We start from the raw sequence: 18,028 nt of genomic DNA, 5'->3' as shown, positions 1-18,028 counted from the left end.
GAGGTTGCTGCTAGCAAACAACTTTGTATTTCATTGTTTCATCTACAAATAAAGTGCCTGTTACCCTTGAGGAATAAACTGCCTATCTTACACTAAAAAAATGATAAGCTAGCAATATTACAATAGGGAATGGATGGCAAACTGATAACAGGCTCATAGTTACTAGGTATCTTCACCAAAAAGGAGTGCAGCATCCACCCCTTTTGCAACATAGTACAGTATCAGCAATGCATCTATCTACTGTGGAAGTAGAACCCACAGCCTTCTGCATCAAAAGCAAGTATACATTCTGTTGTGCTATTAACAATGCAAGCAGACTCAGCATAAGCAGCACTAAACTTTTGCTCCCCTGCAGCTCTCAGCTCCTTGTAAAATCTACTCACTCAGTTGTATCTCTGGACTTTGCAGCACAAAGAAATCTGGAAAAAGCCAAAGTTTACTGTGGTGGGGGGGGGGGATAAAAGCCCAAAAACCAGGGACACATTTTAAACATTGCTTGTATAATGTTGGAAAGTTGCTAGAATAAAATGCTGTGTTACCATCATACATTTCACTGCCAAGCCTTAAACCCAGGACCCTATGCAAAACAGTCAGAGCAACATACCACTATGCCAAATCAGCTGTTTTGTGAAAGAGGAAGATGGAAACTTAAATGGCTACCATTTAGTGAATTCAGTTCTCACCATAGCACAGCTGTCAACCTCTTAGCACAAAACACCTGAACAAAGCCAATAATGGGTGAATACAGCCCCCAAACATTCAGTGAATTCAGTTCTCACCATAGCTCTCAACCTCTTAGCAAAAAACACCCGGACAAAGCCAGTAATGGGGGAATATAGTCTCCAAACATATTCAGTGAATTCAGTTCTTACCACAGCTCTTAACCTTAGCACAAAACCTGGATGAAGCCAATAATGTAGGGAATATAGTCCCAAAAATAAGGACAAATTTCAAATATCCATCTTATACACTTAGAAAATTTCTAGCATAAAAGGTTTTATCTTACCATGCACATTTTTAACATTTGTTAAACAGGAAAGTCTGACTTAGAACAAAAGCTAATTTTTAGCAGAGGCCCAGGGAGAAACACTCCAGACAGACACATGTCTTTGTAAGATGGGAGGACACTAGAGGAAACAAAAACAGGGAGGGCATACAGACTCCATACAGAAGGTAAGGCATTCCAGCCAAGAATCAAACCAGAGAACATGTAGCTGTCAGGCAACAATGTTACCACTGCACCAATGCACTACTGGCTTTGCAAGGACACAAAAATACAGAAACCACAGATTTTATGAGGAACAGAACAAGTATGAGGGAAAAATCTGCAACATTTTTACAAATGGTGGTGGGTAGGGCATTCAGGCTCTTGCCACCTGGGCCCAAGGTACAGGGTTCAAGCCTTATTCTCTACCGACCACAATGTAGCACCTGGGGCATTTTACTTGCACTTACACACACACACATGTACACACGTACACACACACGCACTACCTACCTGGGACAGGTCTGTTCATTGCAGCACTAAATCCTTCCACAGCTTCATCCATTGGAGCATTAAATCCTTCCACAGCTTCGTTCGTTGGAGCACTACAAGCCCGCAAGATGTCCTTCCCCGATGAGACTCCCAGCCTGCCAACGTTGCAGTCCGAGTCCAATCCCTTTCCAGTGACAGTCTATGCAGTTACAACTGCATAGACTTCTGGGATCTCTGCACTTGAATGCTTCTTAATCTGGACTGCTGCTGATTTAGTCTGCGCATGCTCCAGACTGTCTCAGCAGCAGTCTGGATATCAGAAATGCTGCTACTGCGCATGCGCGAAGGTCCGCTACTTGCGATCTTTTTTTATTTTATTTTATTTCTTTTTTTACAGCTGGGGGGGGGGGCTGCAGTCCAATAGCACAGGCCGCCCCTGACCAGTGGCGGCTGGTGACTTCAAATCAAAGGGGGGCTGCAGAAAACAGCTGAATGAGTGGGGCTAATGGGAAGGGGTGTGACCAACTAGAAAGGGGCAGAGCTAAGCTCAAAACCACAAAAACTGGGACTTTAATTAAATACATTGCCCTGGGTGCCAAACCATCATTATGAGAGTCCAATCAAGAGAAAATGAAGTGCGGAAGAAAAAAAATATTTTAATGCAACGGCTACATGACAGCTTACTTAATATCTAGATGGAAACAAAAAGGTTGTGAGGCATGAAAAAATAAATTACTTTTTAAAGACATTACTAGAATGCCAGTCAAAATCAAGTATAAAAAACAAGCAGCACTCAACCCAAACCACTTCTCCTTGCGCTGCATTTCTAATTATAATTTATATTCAGCTTTATAAAAGTCCCAAGTAACATGCTGAAAGTAGCAATCTCTGTGATACCCCCACTTGTAAAAATGTTTCTTATCCAAAAAAGACCTGCTTTCTGGCAACAACTATCTACTTGTTTCATGGGGAAAACAGGTTATGGACCACACATGATAGATTGGCATTCTGTTTAGTTTACGGGTAAAACCTGCAAAGATGACTGCAAGTTTCCAACAAATGTAATGAGATTCTGAAAATACTGTAATCCTGTCCTTTATTACAAATACTGTCATATGCATTTCAATATCCAAGGCTTATACACTATCTAATTATGTAAATATTTGCTGCATGGCACCAACAAAATGGAACCTGTAGCCTTGGGACACTATGTTCTGGACCCATTTGTCTTAGATAACCATTTGCCAATTTGATGAAAAAAGTGATAGTTTTCCCCCTAAGGGGGCTGCCAAAAGAAAAGTGCTTGGATCTGGTAGAGAAAAGTCATTGGGACTGTTTCCTGTAAGGTTGTGATTAGTCTTCTCTGCTTCTGGATGTAGGAGCACCCCATTGTTTTGGCCTATATGAGGCTTGGGGCTAAGATCTGCCTCGGGGACGCCTGTATCTGCCTCTTTGTGGTCTGTCTGACACTGGAAAGGACCAATTTTTAGAAGGCCAGTTCCTGGTAAACCTGGGTGGCTGTACCTGTAAGAAATCCTTGACTGTCTGCATGGATTTTGCTTTATCCTCCATTTCTTTCAACATCTCTTCTGCTTTAGTACCAAACAAAGTATCATGCTGTAATGGTGCATCTAATAATTTTGCTTCAACATGATCAGGCAGATTCTGTTCTTTTAACCAAGCATGCCTTCTAATATCAGAACCTGTAACAGCGGCCCTGCAAGAGGCCTCCAGTGAGTCATAACCACATTGCAACGTATGCTTTCCTACTTGTTCAACTGCATGCAGTAAATCCTGCAATTCCTTGTTCTCTGAATATTTAGTATTTGTCAACAATTTCTGTTTAAGCAGTGACATTAAATATTGCTGATATTTAAACATATGAAACTGACAATTTAAAGCCCTTACAGCCAGGGTAGCAGAAGTGTAGACTTTTTTCCCCCATCTGTCTAGAGCCCTAGAATCCCTATCAGAGGGGACAGGGTTTTTTGCAGTGGAAGCTTTAACCCCTTTGGGACCCTGAGATATAATTTCTGGGTCAGCAGCGGGGTTTTTGTATAGGAATTTATGGGAATCCGGGACCCTGTATATATGTCTGACTTAGCAGGTGCAGGGGGTAAAGAGTCAGGGGACAGGCCGGACTCCGAAAATACATCATCTACAATGTCTAGAACAGGTGGAATAGCACGAGGTCTGTGCTGAGGAAGTAGCAGAAAATCTCTGAGCCTTTTCTTAGATTCAGAGTAATCTTGGCTCTCCCAGTGGAAATGCTCCCTCATAGTATGCAGGGTTTCCCCAAAGAATAATCCTCAGGAGGAGAGGCTGAAGGAATGGATTCTTCAGCATCAGAATCCTCATAGGGAAGCATGGAGTAATCCTGTTCAGAAGAGGAATCAGAGGAAATAGAAACCTGATCAGAAGAATCATACCCTGTCTCTTGCCTAGGCCTCTTATCAGGAGGGGGATGGGAGCCCCTGATCAAAGTATTTAGGTCTTCTGCCATTTTGAGCATCTGTTTTTTAGGCATGCAAGTCTGAGTAGGAGAATGCTGTACTTGTTTCTTTGTCTTTAGAGCTGCTTTAGTCTTTGTCTTTGAAGCTGAAGATGGCTTAATATATAGTTGTGTAGGTCTGAAAACACCCACAGAAGCCGATGCCTGCTCAGCAGCTCTGGACCCATCTGAGGGAATGATTTCTGAGTGTCCATTACCTCGAGAATCCAGAGGCCCAGTCGGCTCCACGTGGGAGACGGTAGCGAGCGCCAGGGGCTGCGAAAGCGCCTCACTGAGAACCGGCGACTGGCCTAGCAGAGGCCTCGTCGTCGGTTTTGGACCTCGGATGCCTATCCTTTTTCTTGTCCTTGCGTTTTTTGTAAACTCCGGTTGTCGGCTGGTCCGACGGCATTATATAATTAAATCTTCGGCCAAAGTAATGAAATGCAAAATTTAAATGACGCTTGATAGTGCGTTGGTTAAATCTAGCACAAAACCGACAGCTAGCAATGTTGTGATCAAGACCTAGGCAAGGAATACAGTAAGAGCGAAAATCCTTATGAGGTATTTGCTTCCCACAAGAAATACAATTGTTAACTTTTTCTGACATCAGTCTGGAGCAAGAAAAAAGTTTCCCCAACGGGGTACTTAGCTTTTAATGAAGACTTCAGTTCTGAAATTCAAATTCGAAAATCTCAGGAGTCGGCCGACCGGCACTTGCGAACTGCTTTTGCTTCGGGCACCGCATGGCAAGAAAGACTGAAGACAATGGCGTCGGCTGCATCTTTTATACCCCTGGCACACTGACGTCAGGGAAGAGGTGACAGCAACGGACGCCGGAACTAGACTTTGGAATTCTGGCCGACTCAGGGTAGCCTGCCAGCAGGATAACCCTAGAGTAATGACTGCAACAGTGAAACACGATGAACATCTGCTCCTTGCCTTCCTTGGACACATCCAGAGTCACTACATGAGGGAGAGGGTGCAACAAGTATGTCGCAATTTGAAATGTCTCTGGCTGACCGTGAAGGCCCTGACACATTTGTCATACCTCTCAACCTCATATAATAGCAGTGGGACAAAGGCCCAAAAATAAGGACATTTTTTAAATATTGCTCTTAAAAAGATAATAGAGTAGTAGGTCTTGCATTAGTACGAATATTCTGAAGGGTATGAAATCTGAAACTCAAATGTCTGTCATTATATTCTAACTTCAATCTTTAATGATTTGCCACTAATTTGCCAGAACACCACAACTTTATGAAAAATGGACCAAAAATGTGATGCAAAAATATAAAATAGCCACACAATACAGCTAAAAACGTGTTAAAGAAGGGACACTTTTTTAATATTAGTACTGTTAAGTTGAGCAGCTGACAAAAAAAGAGAATCTATATGCATTTCTGAAATAAAAGTAATCTAAAACACTGATCATTGCAATTATTTATCAGTTGTAAACCCTCCACATTTTCTTCCAAAACTGCCATTTTGCGGAGACATTATTGGGGGCAGAGCAACATTTTGTGCCAAAGTCAGGGACAGTTGAGAGGTTTGGATATACCTAATTCTATAAAGTGATTTATTTGCATGTACCTCTCAACCTCTTAATGCAGGAAATCTGGACAAGGCCAAATACACTGGGGGAACAATGTTCGGCCAACAACAGAAGTGCAGTATATATACATACATATATATATATATATATATATATATATATATATATAGATATATATATATATATATATATATATATATACATAAAATATAATATAAAAAGTTTTATAGAAGAATGATATTTGCCTCTCTAAGATAACAATACCTATTCTTGGAAAGAGAATAAAAATCCTTTATCTAGGCTTTAATATGTAAGCATATACCCAAGTAGGGCAGTTGAGGGTGAATATTTATACTATTTCAAACCCATATGCTGTTCAGGTTTGTTATACTCTAGTTCCCTCTATGATTCCCTCTATGATTATCCAACTCATCTAAAACAAGGTTAATGAGTAATAAAGCTTTACAGAATATATATAAGATCTTCAAAGATTAACCAGGAAGGACATACAGTTTGCAGCATGTGTTGATTATACTGTCAGACAAATGCTTTGGCATGGACTTCTAATGACTTAATGAGCTTGGGATCTTGCAGCAGCATCCTTTCCTACAGAATCATGTTCTTTGTAACTTTATTTCATACCTAAGAAGATGTACAAAAAGTGTCAGACCATCTGAGCTTCAAAGAGAGGAGATACTCTGCTGTCTCTGAAATCTGACTACTCAAGAGGAAAGTGATGCTTTTAACCTCTTTCTGTCTTCATCAGACAGCAAGACATTACCCCACGTCTGCCCCCCTGTATTTAGGAAAAGGAGCAGACCAGAAAAAAAATGCAGGAAAACATACAGTTGCATGAATTAGTGCACTAGTATTTTATTCTGTAACAGCTTTGCTGACACACTTCTGTTCACCACAGTTTACTCTTGTGTTACACCAACAGATGTGACATTCTGCATGGTCTGCTATATTGCATCAGACAGTAACCCTTAGAAAGTCCAACACTTAGACAATTATAAAGAAAAAAAAAAAAAAACAAAAGCAGTGATTTTCAAAACTCATTGTTACACTTTCAAACCAATCTTGCAAAGTGATTTCATCCCCTGCGCCCCTGATGTGGACAGCTATGCTATCACACCTCCTACTACTTATATATACTAACTCAGAAATCACTGTACTTTAGACTAAGGGAAATACTCTGATATACTGCAACCTCAGAATTAGTACATATTACCCCTATTCACACTTAAAATATTGTTGCTAAGAAGGAACTCTTCATACTCAGGGCTGTAGAAAGGTGGCAAGATAGTAAAGGAACTATAGGTATTATTCATAACCTTTAGGCCTTGTCCAAACTCATGAGTCTTACCTACACACCACAGCAGAGGCTGTCATTCCATCCAAAGGGAAAATAAACCTACTCTCCCCAAGGAGGTAGATTATTCCCCGGCATGCTGAGTTACATACTCATAATCTGCAAACTAAGTCAGAAACCACATGGTAACAATACTCAGCAAACTTAAAAACTTGTGTAGACAGACAAATACCCTGACTCCTCCAGTTCTAATTTGAAGCGGTCTTTAACCAAAGAGCATTTATATTCACAATATAACCACTGCAGTGTGTATATCAAGTAGCACAAACTGTATTTTCTCTAAACTGGGTCATAAAATCCCTTACCATTAATCCCACTGCCTCAAAAACAAACTACTCACACCAAGAAAATACTCACTTCATCAAATTATAGGGAAGAACTCCCCACCAGCCATGCTGAATATTGGTTCATTTAACCTTCTCTAATACACATCATAATGTAACAAAATAAAGTAAACATACTGCACAACCCTGTTATTTGCCATAATCAAATCAATAAACCAAACCATTCATCTGGGGAAAATACCTTTATAGTTGTTAGAAATGTCGATAGAAACTTCAGTTTCTTTTTCTTACATTCGTACATCACCTGCTAAAATGTCCTTCTCAAGCAGTGAATAATCATCATCACCGAAAATTACTTTTTTGGACCCTAAAGTACACACTTTACCCAGGTTTCAAATCTTAGACAACATTTGCTCTTTACCATACGTGACTAAAACCATACAGTCCATAGCAGTGTCAAAACAGAGGACTTAATACATGGAAAACTATGACAAAAACATAATCTCTCTGTTACTAACTTTGCTAACATTACTCTAAAGCAAATGAAAGAAGACAGTACAGAAAGTCAAAGACTGACACATAGGGACAGACATGGAAAACACGTATACAGCAGAACTCACTAGCACTACTACACCAGTGGTGCTTAACCAATCCTTTCTTAGCCAACACAGATTTCAGTCTATGCTGAATATTGAGTATATGCACTACAGCAACTTTTTTTCTTTTAGCTCTCTAACTAGTGTAAGAAAAGTTCTTTCTACAAGGCTCTTACCTCAAGTTAAAAAAAAAATGATGAGGAGAGTGACTGAGACTGTCCGTTAACGTTAACTCCATTTCTGTCACGATTCACAATAAAGTAAAAAAAAAAAAAAAAAAGTTGGCCTTTTTTAAGTAGCTAGGTGACTGATCAGGAATCCAGAAAATAAATCTTTCCTCTCCGTAGCAAGCGCCCAAAGAAAGCCGTTTGTAATCAGATTGCACTACTAACACCCACGTACCATATGGTTCAAGTGTCCTGCACTGCCTGCTAGTAGCTAGCTACAACTGATTGTGTCTTGCTCTCTTTTTTAGAAAGAAAGTGAGAACCAATCAGTAGCCATCCTGTCATTCATGTCACGTACGTGACTGTGGATGTGGCAGTCCACCCCCCTTTCACTTTATTGTACGGTTACCACACAGACCTCTGGGCATCACACACTGATGCAGAACTCTGCATAATCTCAACTGCCTTTACAGCAGTCTGAGGAAGTCCAGCTTTACAGAGAAAGTAAAAACAAACAAAAAAAACAACCCAGAACTCGCCAAGCAACGAGCATGTGCAGTTCGAGTTGCAGGACTTTGCGTGTCAGTCGGACTCATTTTTACAACACAAGTCACCCAGTTAAGTTATAAATGTTGTATTTTTTACAGCATTGTTCTTTTCTTTTTCTTCACACAGCTGGAAGGGCTGCAGTCCAATGCCATGAGCCGCCACTGAGTACCACAAGTTAACTCATCTGGTGCCCTGGGCAGTTGCACTGCCTCAATTAAAAAAAAAGTCTTCTGCAGTTCTGTTCCTGAAGCAAGATGCTTGTGGCAACTGTAAAAAGCACCTTTGTATAGGTAACAGTACACAATGGTCTGCACCACAACCACAAATATAACAGCATTCATTTATGAAGCCCTGATTTCTGTGCAGCTTCATAAATGAATGTCAATGCTACAGCTTAGACAACACTTGCTCATCATGCATACCCCAATCTAGTTACGGCACAGAGTTACATGCTGTCTTAACTTCTCTACAGTTCACATAATATAACCAAACATAGATAGATCATGTAGATTACATAGTTACATACTGGATGGTTAGATGCTTCCTTTCTGCCTGCAGTTCGCTTATTGTCAGCTATCTTTCAGTGCCAAATACCACCTTGGGACTTCCCTGAAAAAAGGCTACTAGCCTAGTGGGACTAACTTGGCCAAAAAAGGATAAAAAAAATGATTAAAATAAATACAACTATTCTATCCATTGTTTATCAAGTAACTGCTGAAATTTTTTTATATGTGAATCTTTCAATTTGCTGAACACTATGCTATGTGTTTTAGTAGAAATCACCATAATCGTGTTGCTATGACTTCCATACTGTTCAACACCATAAGTTGCTTTTGCTCAGTATTTGATGCCAACTGAGCTTGTATATAATACTGTATATGTGACTGTGTCCTGTATTTTATTCCAACTGTGCTTTAAAATGTCAACCACAGTGTATTAATATAGCAAAGAAACTTTGTGTATACACCATGCATCTCTGCATCTGGGTTGTGACTGAAAAGGATCTTCAGACCAGCCTACTTATCTGGTAAACAAAGCTTTATATAAATGACTTCCAGGTGGAGGCCTGGAGGTAGCCAACAGTGAATTCTCTCATTGATGCTTTAATAACCATACTCCTAGAGTTCTTGATGTTCACAGCCCTGACAAACTACCTACACGAACATAGACATGATACAGCAGAACAACTCTGCCCTGCAGTAACGTTCAAATATTTGATTGTGGGTTAGAGCATGTAGTGCACAAAGTAACAACACATTTTCTTTAAGAAAAGTACACTAAATTCTTAGTATGAGAAAAATAAATAATGCTATTTAAAGAAAGGGATATACTCACCCATCTCCTTTTATTCCTTTTGAAAAGCACTTCCCCAGAAGGTAGCAAAAGAATGGTAGAGAGTGGTAGAGTTCCATCTGTTTGTAGTTCAAAGCCAGAACAAATGCTAATGAGCCTAACAAATATCTTTGGTATGCAAAGCTAATTATTCCCCACAAGGTGAAGCCCAGACTCACACAGTTGTATATGTTGCAAAGTTAAGGTCTTCTAACAGTGGAAAACTACTGTAAAATTAAAAGGAAGTCATAAGTATGCTCAAATATGTATTCTCACAACCCACGTGTGCATATTCAAATGTATACAAAAACAACACAAAAACGCATTCTTAAAAATAAAAAAAATACATATCACTGTTATAGTGTTACAATGGGATGAGCCCAGCAATGCCTGGTTAATTTGTCTAGGAGAAGACTGCAGCATTTTCTATATGATGTACTAAAATATATACAGGTGATAAGGTGCTGGGGAAGTGCTACTTGAGTAATTAGTAATGCTTCCAAAAGTCTTGAGTAACAAGTCGCAAGTTAATTGAAGAAATTAATTTCTGTCAAGCAAGGAAGACACAGCTCAGAAATGATCAAATTATTAATGAGATGAGATCATCTTGAAAGGCCCTGTCAATGAAGAATTTGCTATAAGAGAAATAAAGTTTTGCCAAGTAGAGATTATTAGCAGTTCTAGTATTGGGGTTCTCTTGTCCATGCAGGATTTTAGAAACAGGTGAACTTGATTACAAGAGACCATGTTTAGTTACAAGTGTTACAAGAGACCATGTTTAGTTACAAGTGGGTATAACAATTCAAAAACAAATTCAAAATATACAATTAACAGCCAGCCAGGTGAAGTAGGTTAAGAAATTAAATACAAAAGAGAAATGCATTGAGCAATTATACAAATAAAATGTTACATTAACTACAGCTACACATTACAAGATGACACCAAGGAACCAAAGCCAGGTGATCACAAAAGTGCCTGAACAGGTAAACATTGTAAATTAAGTTACAGTATCAACAACCCTTAACATTTTTTTAATTTATGTTTTGCACTAGATAATGGAGTGAGGCAAATTGTTTAGCTGCCTTAGTTCATCTGGAAGAACATTTCAAAAGGTTGGGGCTCCAAAAAAAAAAGAGTTAATAAAACACATCAATGAATAAAGGGGCAGTTCAGGTCAGATAATATGGTCCTGGGAAGATCTCAAATTACTCTAGAGTTACTTAACTGATGAGAACTGATACAGAAATGTGAGCAATTAAATGTATAACTTTGAAAAGTAAGGTGCAGATGAGGAGTAAGAATAAAAATATTATGGGTATCCATACTGATTCTTGGACAGTCAGGCAGTGGTACTGTCTTTTAAGTAACCCAATAATGAATCCATCATATATTTTATTTTGGTAGGATTAAAGTTGCTGTAGATTATGGGCAAAGGCATCATGTACAATTGATACTCCATATTCAAGAGTACAGAATAATGTTCCATTTCCAAGTAACTGCTTCACACTTCTTGACAATTTACTGGAAGCACTGTAGTATGTACTAAGTAAACCGGAAATGTTTCCAGTGAATATCTGCATGCAAGTAGAGTAGGTAAGGAAAGGTTCAAACCAAATATCAAAGATATGTAGGTACAAACACCTGCAAAATGCTAACTGACTCTAACAAGCACCACTCATAGATATCTATCTATGCTGAAATACTTTTGAGTTTCAAAAAACATGCTTTTGATTTTGTTCAGATTAACTATAGGTTCTAAATGCTGTAGTCCAAGGGGCCAATTTCTCCACATTGGGAAGAGTAGGTAAGGAAAGGGTTAAGCCACAATCCCAGTTATTTGTAGGTACAAACAATTTATAGAGGCTGTCTGTCCCAAAGAAGCACCTCTCATAGTTAACTATACAATATGTCTCAGCTGCTGTAGTCCAGTGGGAAGCTGGGTCACTTTAATATGAAGGTGATTACTGACTTATTTCAGGGCATTTCCTGAGGACAAAAAACTGCCATTAACATAAAGGAGAAAGTTTTATATGACTAAGATGAAGTGAAAGAGACTATAAAGCAATGGTCCAAGGACAGACCCCTGGAGAATGCCAGACTTGAGAGGGTGAAGTAGATAATGCCCTTGGTATTTAATTATAACTTTAAAATATCTGCTACAGAGTTAGTGAATAAACTACTGGATGGCAAGTAGCTTGGGGGGCATAGCTTAAAAGCCCTTTGAATCAAAGGCCTTGGAGAAGTCAGTAAGAACTGTACATACCAGGTGAGCCAATTCCATTGCTTGATCTAAGGCCATTAGAAAGCAAATTCTGCAGCTATGGACTTTTCTTAAACCAAGCCCATGATTAGACAGCAGGCCAAAAGACTCAAATGTATGATTTTAGTTGTGCGGATGATGCTTCTTATTTATTTATAGCTCTTTGCTGACTTGGTCGGGCTGACAGAGTGTTTTAGGGAGGAAAACTTCAAGTATAAATAAAACAGCAGGAAAACAATGCTATGAACAGATGCAACATAGTAGTTACATTACTATACATGTTATTATACATACTTTTATAATCAGATTTTTTTTTTATAACAACATTAACATGAAAGCATTAATGTTAAAATGTTATACAGTTTAAATAACATTTGGTGAAAGAAAATATTTGCTTTGTTTCACAATCATTATTAGGTTCAATGCATTTTTGTAAAGCAAAGACAGTAGATGTGAATATTAAAATGTTCTACCTTTGTGAAAAAAGGGACAGCTGATTTTGACTCAGTAACAAGTAAACAAGATTGAATGGCCTTACCACTATGTTACTGTCTTATATGGATGAAGTAGTATGACAGGATTTTTTTAAGGTATGTGGAATTTTACAGAATTTCTCCTTCGTGGAATGCGATGGGTATTACAATGGTGCTGAAACTACAAAAATCAAAGGATGATTTAGGTGCATACAGGCCTATTTCCCTGTTTAACAGGGAGTAGAAGTTTTTCATGAGTATGTGGGTGCACTAGCTGCAATCCAGTTTTGTGATAAATCAAAGGGCATTTGATGCAAACAGAAGAGTTTTATTATCGATGGACTACACATCCATGAGTTTACCTGCCTCATTCCTTAGTCTTGATGCTCAGATGGCTTTGGTACACTGCTGTGGCTTTATCTGTTGGTGATCCTATAGAACTCTGTCGATGGTCCTATAGAATTCTGAATTCCAGAAGTGGGTAGGTCTACTTTGTTGTATTTATGAAGTGGCCACTACAGTAGCAAAAACTGAGTAGCATTTTTCTGTCATGGTTAAAACTGGCTAAGAAATAAGGCATGTGTGCCCCACTACCTTTTTATTTGTTTTGACTAATGGGTCATTGGCCCAGGGCATTACAAGGTATTAAGGATGAAGGGAGGCTGCATAGAGTAAACCTGTTTGCAGATAATATGCTAGTTTTCCTTGAGGAACTAAAAAAATAGTGTAATGCACGCATTGTTTTTTCAGTCAATTTTCAGCTACAAGGTAAAAAAAAAAAAAAAAAAAAAGTAAGTGCAATTGTGGGGGTATCCATTAGTTATCTGCCCATAACAGCTATATGGAATACATTCTACTCTGAATGGGATACAGAATGTGTCACATATGTAAAGGTGGATGTACAACAATCACATTCTGCTATCAGAAAAGTACATGCGAATAGACTTGGATACTAAAAGCTATAATTTGAATTGGATGCAATTGTGTCTTTCTTTTGTGTAATGTTGTACTTTGTGTGGATGACACTAATTCTAAAATTATACATCTGACAGTTGCTGGATTTAGTACTCAATTCAGAGTAATCATACAGTGATCAAAGTTTGTATTACGATTTATATGGTAGCCTCAGGTTTGTTCTAAATCCTGCTTTCATTATGATCCATTTCAAGTTGGGGTTATAGTACTCAAGTGTGCAATGCCCAATTGGATAGCTACTTGGCTGCAACTGGTAAGATGAGACCCCACACACACACACACACATATATATATATATATATATATATATATATATATATATATATATATATATATATATATATATATATATATATATATGGATCTACTACTACTCACCGAAAGCACATTTCACTGAAACACATTTCACCGTGCACTTTTCACTGAAAGCACATTTCACCGAAAACACAATTCACCGAAACGCATTTCACCGAAAGTTGTAGATGGCCTTTTCCAATGTAGTGCGACCCTGGAGTTAGTATATATAGTAAGGGGGGGGGGGCGTAGCCCCACACATATTTTAAATTAGATACATGAATACATGTAATTGCAATACATTACTGTTCTCGGACAATAATATACACATAAATATGTGAGGGGCTACGCCCCCCACACCCCCTTACTATATATACTAACTCCAGGGTCGCACTACAGTGGGGTAAAGGCCATCTACAACTTTCGGTGAAATGTGTTTCTGTGAATTGTGTTTTAGGTGAAATGACCTTTCATTGAAAAGTGCACTCTAATTTAATTTTCAGTGAAATGTGCTTTCGGTGAATAGTAGTAGACCTATATATATATATTTGCCATCAGAAAAACTGGAATCCTACTGATCTTGCACTGGCACCTGAGGGGAATTTGGCATGGGAAAGTATTCTTCCCTTCCACAATATCAGCAAGAATGAAATGTATTTATTTATATTTTGCTTACTGGAGTAGTGCACTATCTCAATGGACCATTTGCAGGCACAGCCCTGGTAAATAGGATCAAATAAGAAATGAACAAAACATACTTACAGACACAATGATATGCTAAAAAACATATATATGTATATATGCACACATACACACACAGACACAAGAATGTGCTACAACATTTAGAACAAGAAGCAGCAGTTTACAATGTCAAAACATGGGTGGAAAAATAAAACTGTGTTAAGCAGAGCTCTATGGACAAGATGTAGCCATAATGATGGAGATTACTTATGTTACAGGAATAGCAGCATATCACTGATTACATAGAGGCATACAAAGACATTAGAAGAGGTGAGTGAGAATAGTTGCTAGAAAGTATACCATGGGGAGAAGACAAAGAAAAGATGAGAGAGGCAAGCAGAGGTAATAAGAGGATTAGAAAGAAGTGCGGCAGACATGCAAACAGAAGAGGGAAGCAGGGTAAATGAGAGGCAATAATTGAGATGACAAGATGAGATGAGGAAGGATGAAATATGGACAAAGAGGTGTGAGAGAGCTGCAGGGTTCATATAATGTGACCTGAGTGAGTGCAGCTGCACTTTGTTGGGGTGAAGAGGTGTTTCTTGAACTGTTGTCTGAAGTCTGACTACTTCTGAATGTCTCAAATCAAGAGAGAAATGGAATCCCATACTTTAGGTGCTAAAATGGAGAATGCACAGTCAGTGCAATAGTTTAGTTTTTGGAGTTAGTAGAGTGGGTTGAGATTGACAGATATCCCTGAGATTATATGTGGGGGTTTTGGAGAAAAAATTATCAGTGAGAGTGGCCAACTTTCAGGAGAGAGGGCTCTGTGAATTAGCGATACTTGTATGAGGTATGGTCTCAAATGTACTGGAGTCATTTATCTTTGGAAGTGGTGTTGGTTTATCGGGGGGGAGGTTAGTCTTGAGCTGGCAGATTTTATTGTAAGGTGTTGACATTTTTCTTTGTGGCTGCAGCTATAATGGGTAGTCCATATTTGAGGGGAGATAAATGTAAAATAAATAAATAAATAAAATAAACAAGAGTATTCCTTTGCCTATTGCAGCTTTCACTGGCTCTAACAGAAGAGTGATAGTTTTTTTTCATCCAGAGCTGTAGTGTCAGCATGTGTTTTGAATATGTAGTTGAAAGTTAAGAGATTGGTCTAACCAAATGTCAAGGTATTTGAAGGATGTGGTAGTTTCTATTAACATCTCCAGTATTAAGTAAGCTGGCTGCTTTGCTAGTTTGGGTTGGTTCCAAATGCTCCTGCTTTTGTTTTTGAGGGACTGAGTAAAAGTGTTTGGCTTACTGGCCACTGGTTGAGGGCTTGGAGGTCATCTTGGTGCAGACTTTGTATAATAGAGTGTCATCTGCATAAAGAATTAGAGGTATCAGACTGTAATCAGATGAGAGTTTGCTGATAAATATACAAAATAGCAGACAGGCTAAAATGGAACCCTAGGGGACTCCTTTCATAAGATGAGCTGTTTCAGAGAAGTGGTGCCTACTTTCACCTTGAAGGATCTACTGGTGAGGAAGTCTACAAACCAAGGTTTTGCATAATCACTAATGTCTACTTCTATTAATTTGTCAAATTACTTTATACCCAATTAGATTAAAGATTTTTGTTAGGTCAATAAAGACAGCTCTTGTCAGGTTGCCTTTGTCCATACTGGATAAGATGTCAAACGTGAGGGAGTAGACAGCTATTATGGTGCTGCTTCTAGACCAGAATCTATGTCGCTTGCTGGACATGAGATGACATTGATGTAAATAAGCAGCAATTTGGCTGTAAATAATTTTCTAGTATTTTATCTACAGTGGGAAGTACTTAGATAGAATGGCAGTGCAAAGCATTAGTTGGCATGGGTAGTTATGAAATATGAGTTGCTATTGCTGTATTCCATACCTGATATGTGATCTAATTAGTTAGGCAGAAGTTGTATATGTGAGTGAGAGGGTAGGAAATGAAATCCTTACAAAGGAGAATGAACAATTATTAAATTAAATTAAAGTCTTCAGAGCTATAAGCTTGGATAAATACAGTCGGTTTATGAAATCTGACAAGGACAGGGGAATCTGTTTCTAACACAGTGAAATATAGGCAAAATATTGAAGATATGTTCAGTAATGAGTCAGCTTTAAAGTATCGAATTCCACTTCATTGAATCCCACATCTTTGAGATGACATAGCTGAAACTGCAGAACATCGAACACCCGGAACATTGAAAACTGACCTCGGGAAAACAACCACTAACCCAACACAACATAATACGAAGCAAATCAAACTCACGAACGTGGGGGGGGGGTGAAGCCTCCCCCCAACTAAATATACCAACTCTGAAATCACACTACAGTGGGGAAAGGGCAAAGTTCATCATGGTGGCCAAGTGGTTCTTTTCCCATGGAACGTTTTCGATGTTCCAGGTGTTCGATGTTCTGCAGTGTTGATGATGTTGTCTCTTTGATGTGGGACTTGAAGTGGTAATTCGATACTCTGAAATAGACCCTCAATAACAGAGATTTTTAGCACAAAGTGAATTTGGAGGCTGTTGGTGCTGTACATAACAGCATTCATAACACAGTATATGAGAATGACCTTACTAATAAAGACTAAGACCTTTTTAGCAGTTGCTCACATTAGCTGCCAATATTTTTTTGGCATTTCTACACCTCACAAAAATGTTTAGGACCCACATTACATACCAGTTTGTTGTAGGGGAAGATAGTAGCGATGATCCCGGGACTACTTTTCCCGGAATATCATACATTTTATTTCATATAAAACCCTTAAAAAAGCAAATGGGGGCTTGGGAGTACCAGACCTAGAACTATATTCAGAGACAGTAAATAATTTTGGATATCTTCTGGTTTTGGGATGCCCAGGCAGATGTTACCTGCAGAGGTTACATTCTAAAAAGTATACTTCAGCACTCTAAATTTTTTTCTGAAGAATTCACTTCAAACATGGGTTAAGTATGTCTTACCACTTGGCTTTTCTTTGTCAGATAAGTGGTTGGCAAGTTTTTTTTTTTGGGTCTGGCAGCATACGTGTTTAATGTTTAGATACTGGCACCAGCCTTGGGAAGAGAAAGCAATATAAGAATACCAAGCTATTAAGCTAAAATGTTTATTAAAAGATAATGACAATTTTATATTATAAGGGGAAAAAAATAGAGCATGGATGGCTATCCCCTTCTTTGGTTAAATGGGTAATGCAGGTTAGGAATTGTAATGAAATTAAATGCGGTCTGAATGGAAATCCAATGAAATAGTGTAAAGGTTTAAAGAGCAGATTTACCAGAAATTTAAATATGGGTGATGTAGGACTGCTAACAGATCCTTTAACAAGGAAGAATGGGATTGAATATGTTATATGGCCAGATACACCACCAAACCATACAGAGTTTGTATTTGTGTATTAAATGCTTATGCAGATACTTTCATGGATCAGATGGGCTGCAAAAACTGTTCCCAAAAGTCATTGAGGGTCAGCAACTTTCAAAATAGAGTTAATGG

The 18,028-nt window shown here is 38.6% G+C and overlaps 1 protein-coding gene across 1 annotated transcript in view; it reads right to left on the bottom strand.

The window, feature by feature from the left end:
* Positions 1-18,028, bottom strand: part of ALG6 (ALG6 alpha-1,3-glucosyltransferase) — a 692,991-nt gene that overhangs the window by 191,657 nt on the left and 483,306 nt on the right. Inside the window, exon 7 of the mRNA XM_044085553.1 lies at positions 9,827-10,012. Within this exon, the coding sequence (XP_043941488.1) occupies positions 9,827-10,012 (186 nt within the window). The remainder of the gene's footprint in view (positions 1-9,826; positions 10,013-18,028) is intronic.

This window comes from Protopterus annectens, chromosome 10.part0 (genome assembly GCF_019279795.1).
Source record: "Protopterus annectens isolate FY-2018-M chromosome 10.part0, PAN1.0, whole genome shotgun sequence".
NCBI lineage: Eukaryota > Metazoa > Chordata > Ceratodontiformes > Protopteridae > Protopterus > Protopterus annectens.
Note: the sequence above shows the minus strand (reverse complement) of the source record. Positions and strands in the feature narration are given on the sequence as shown.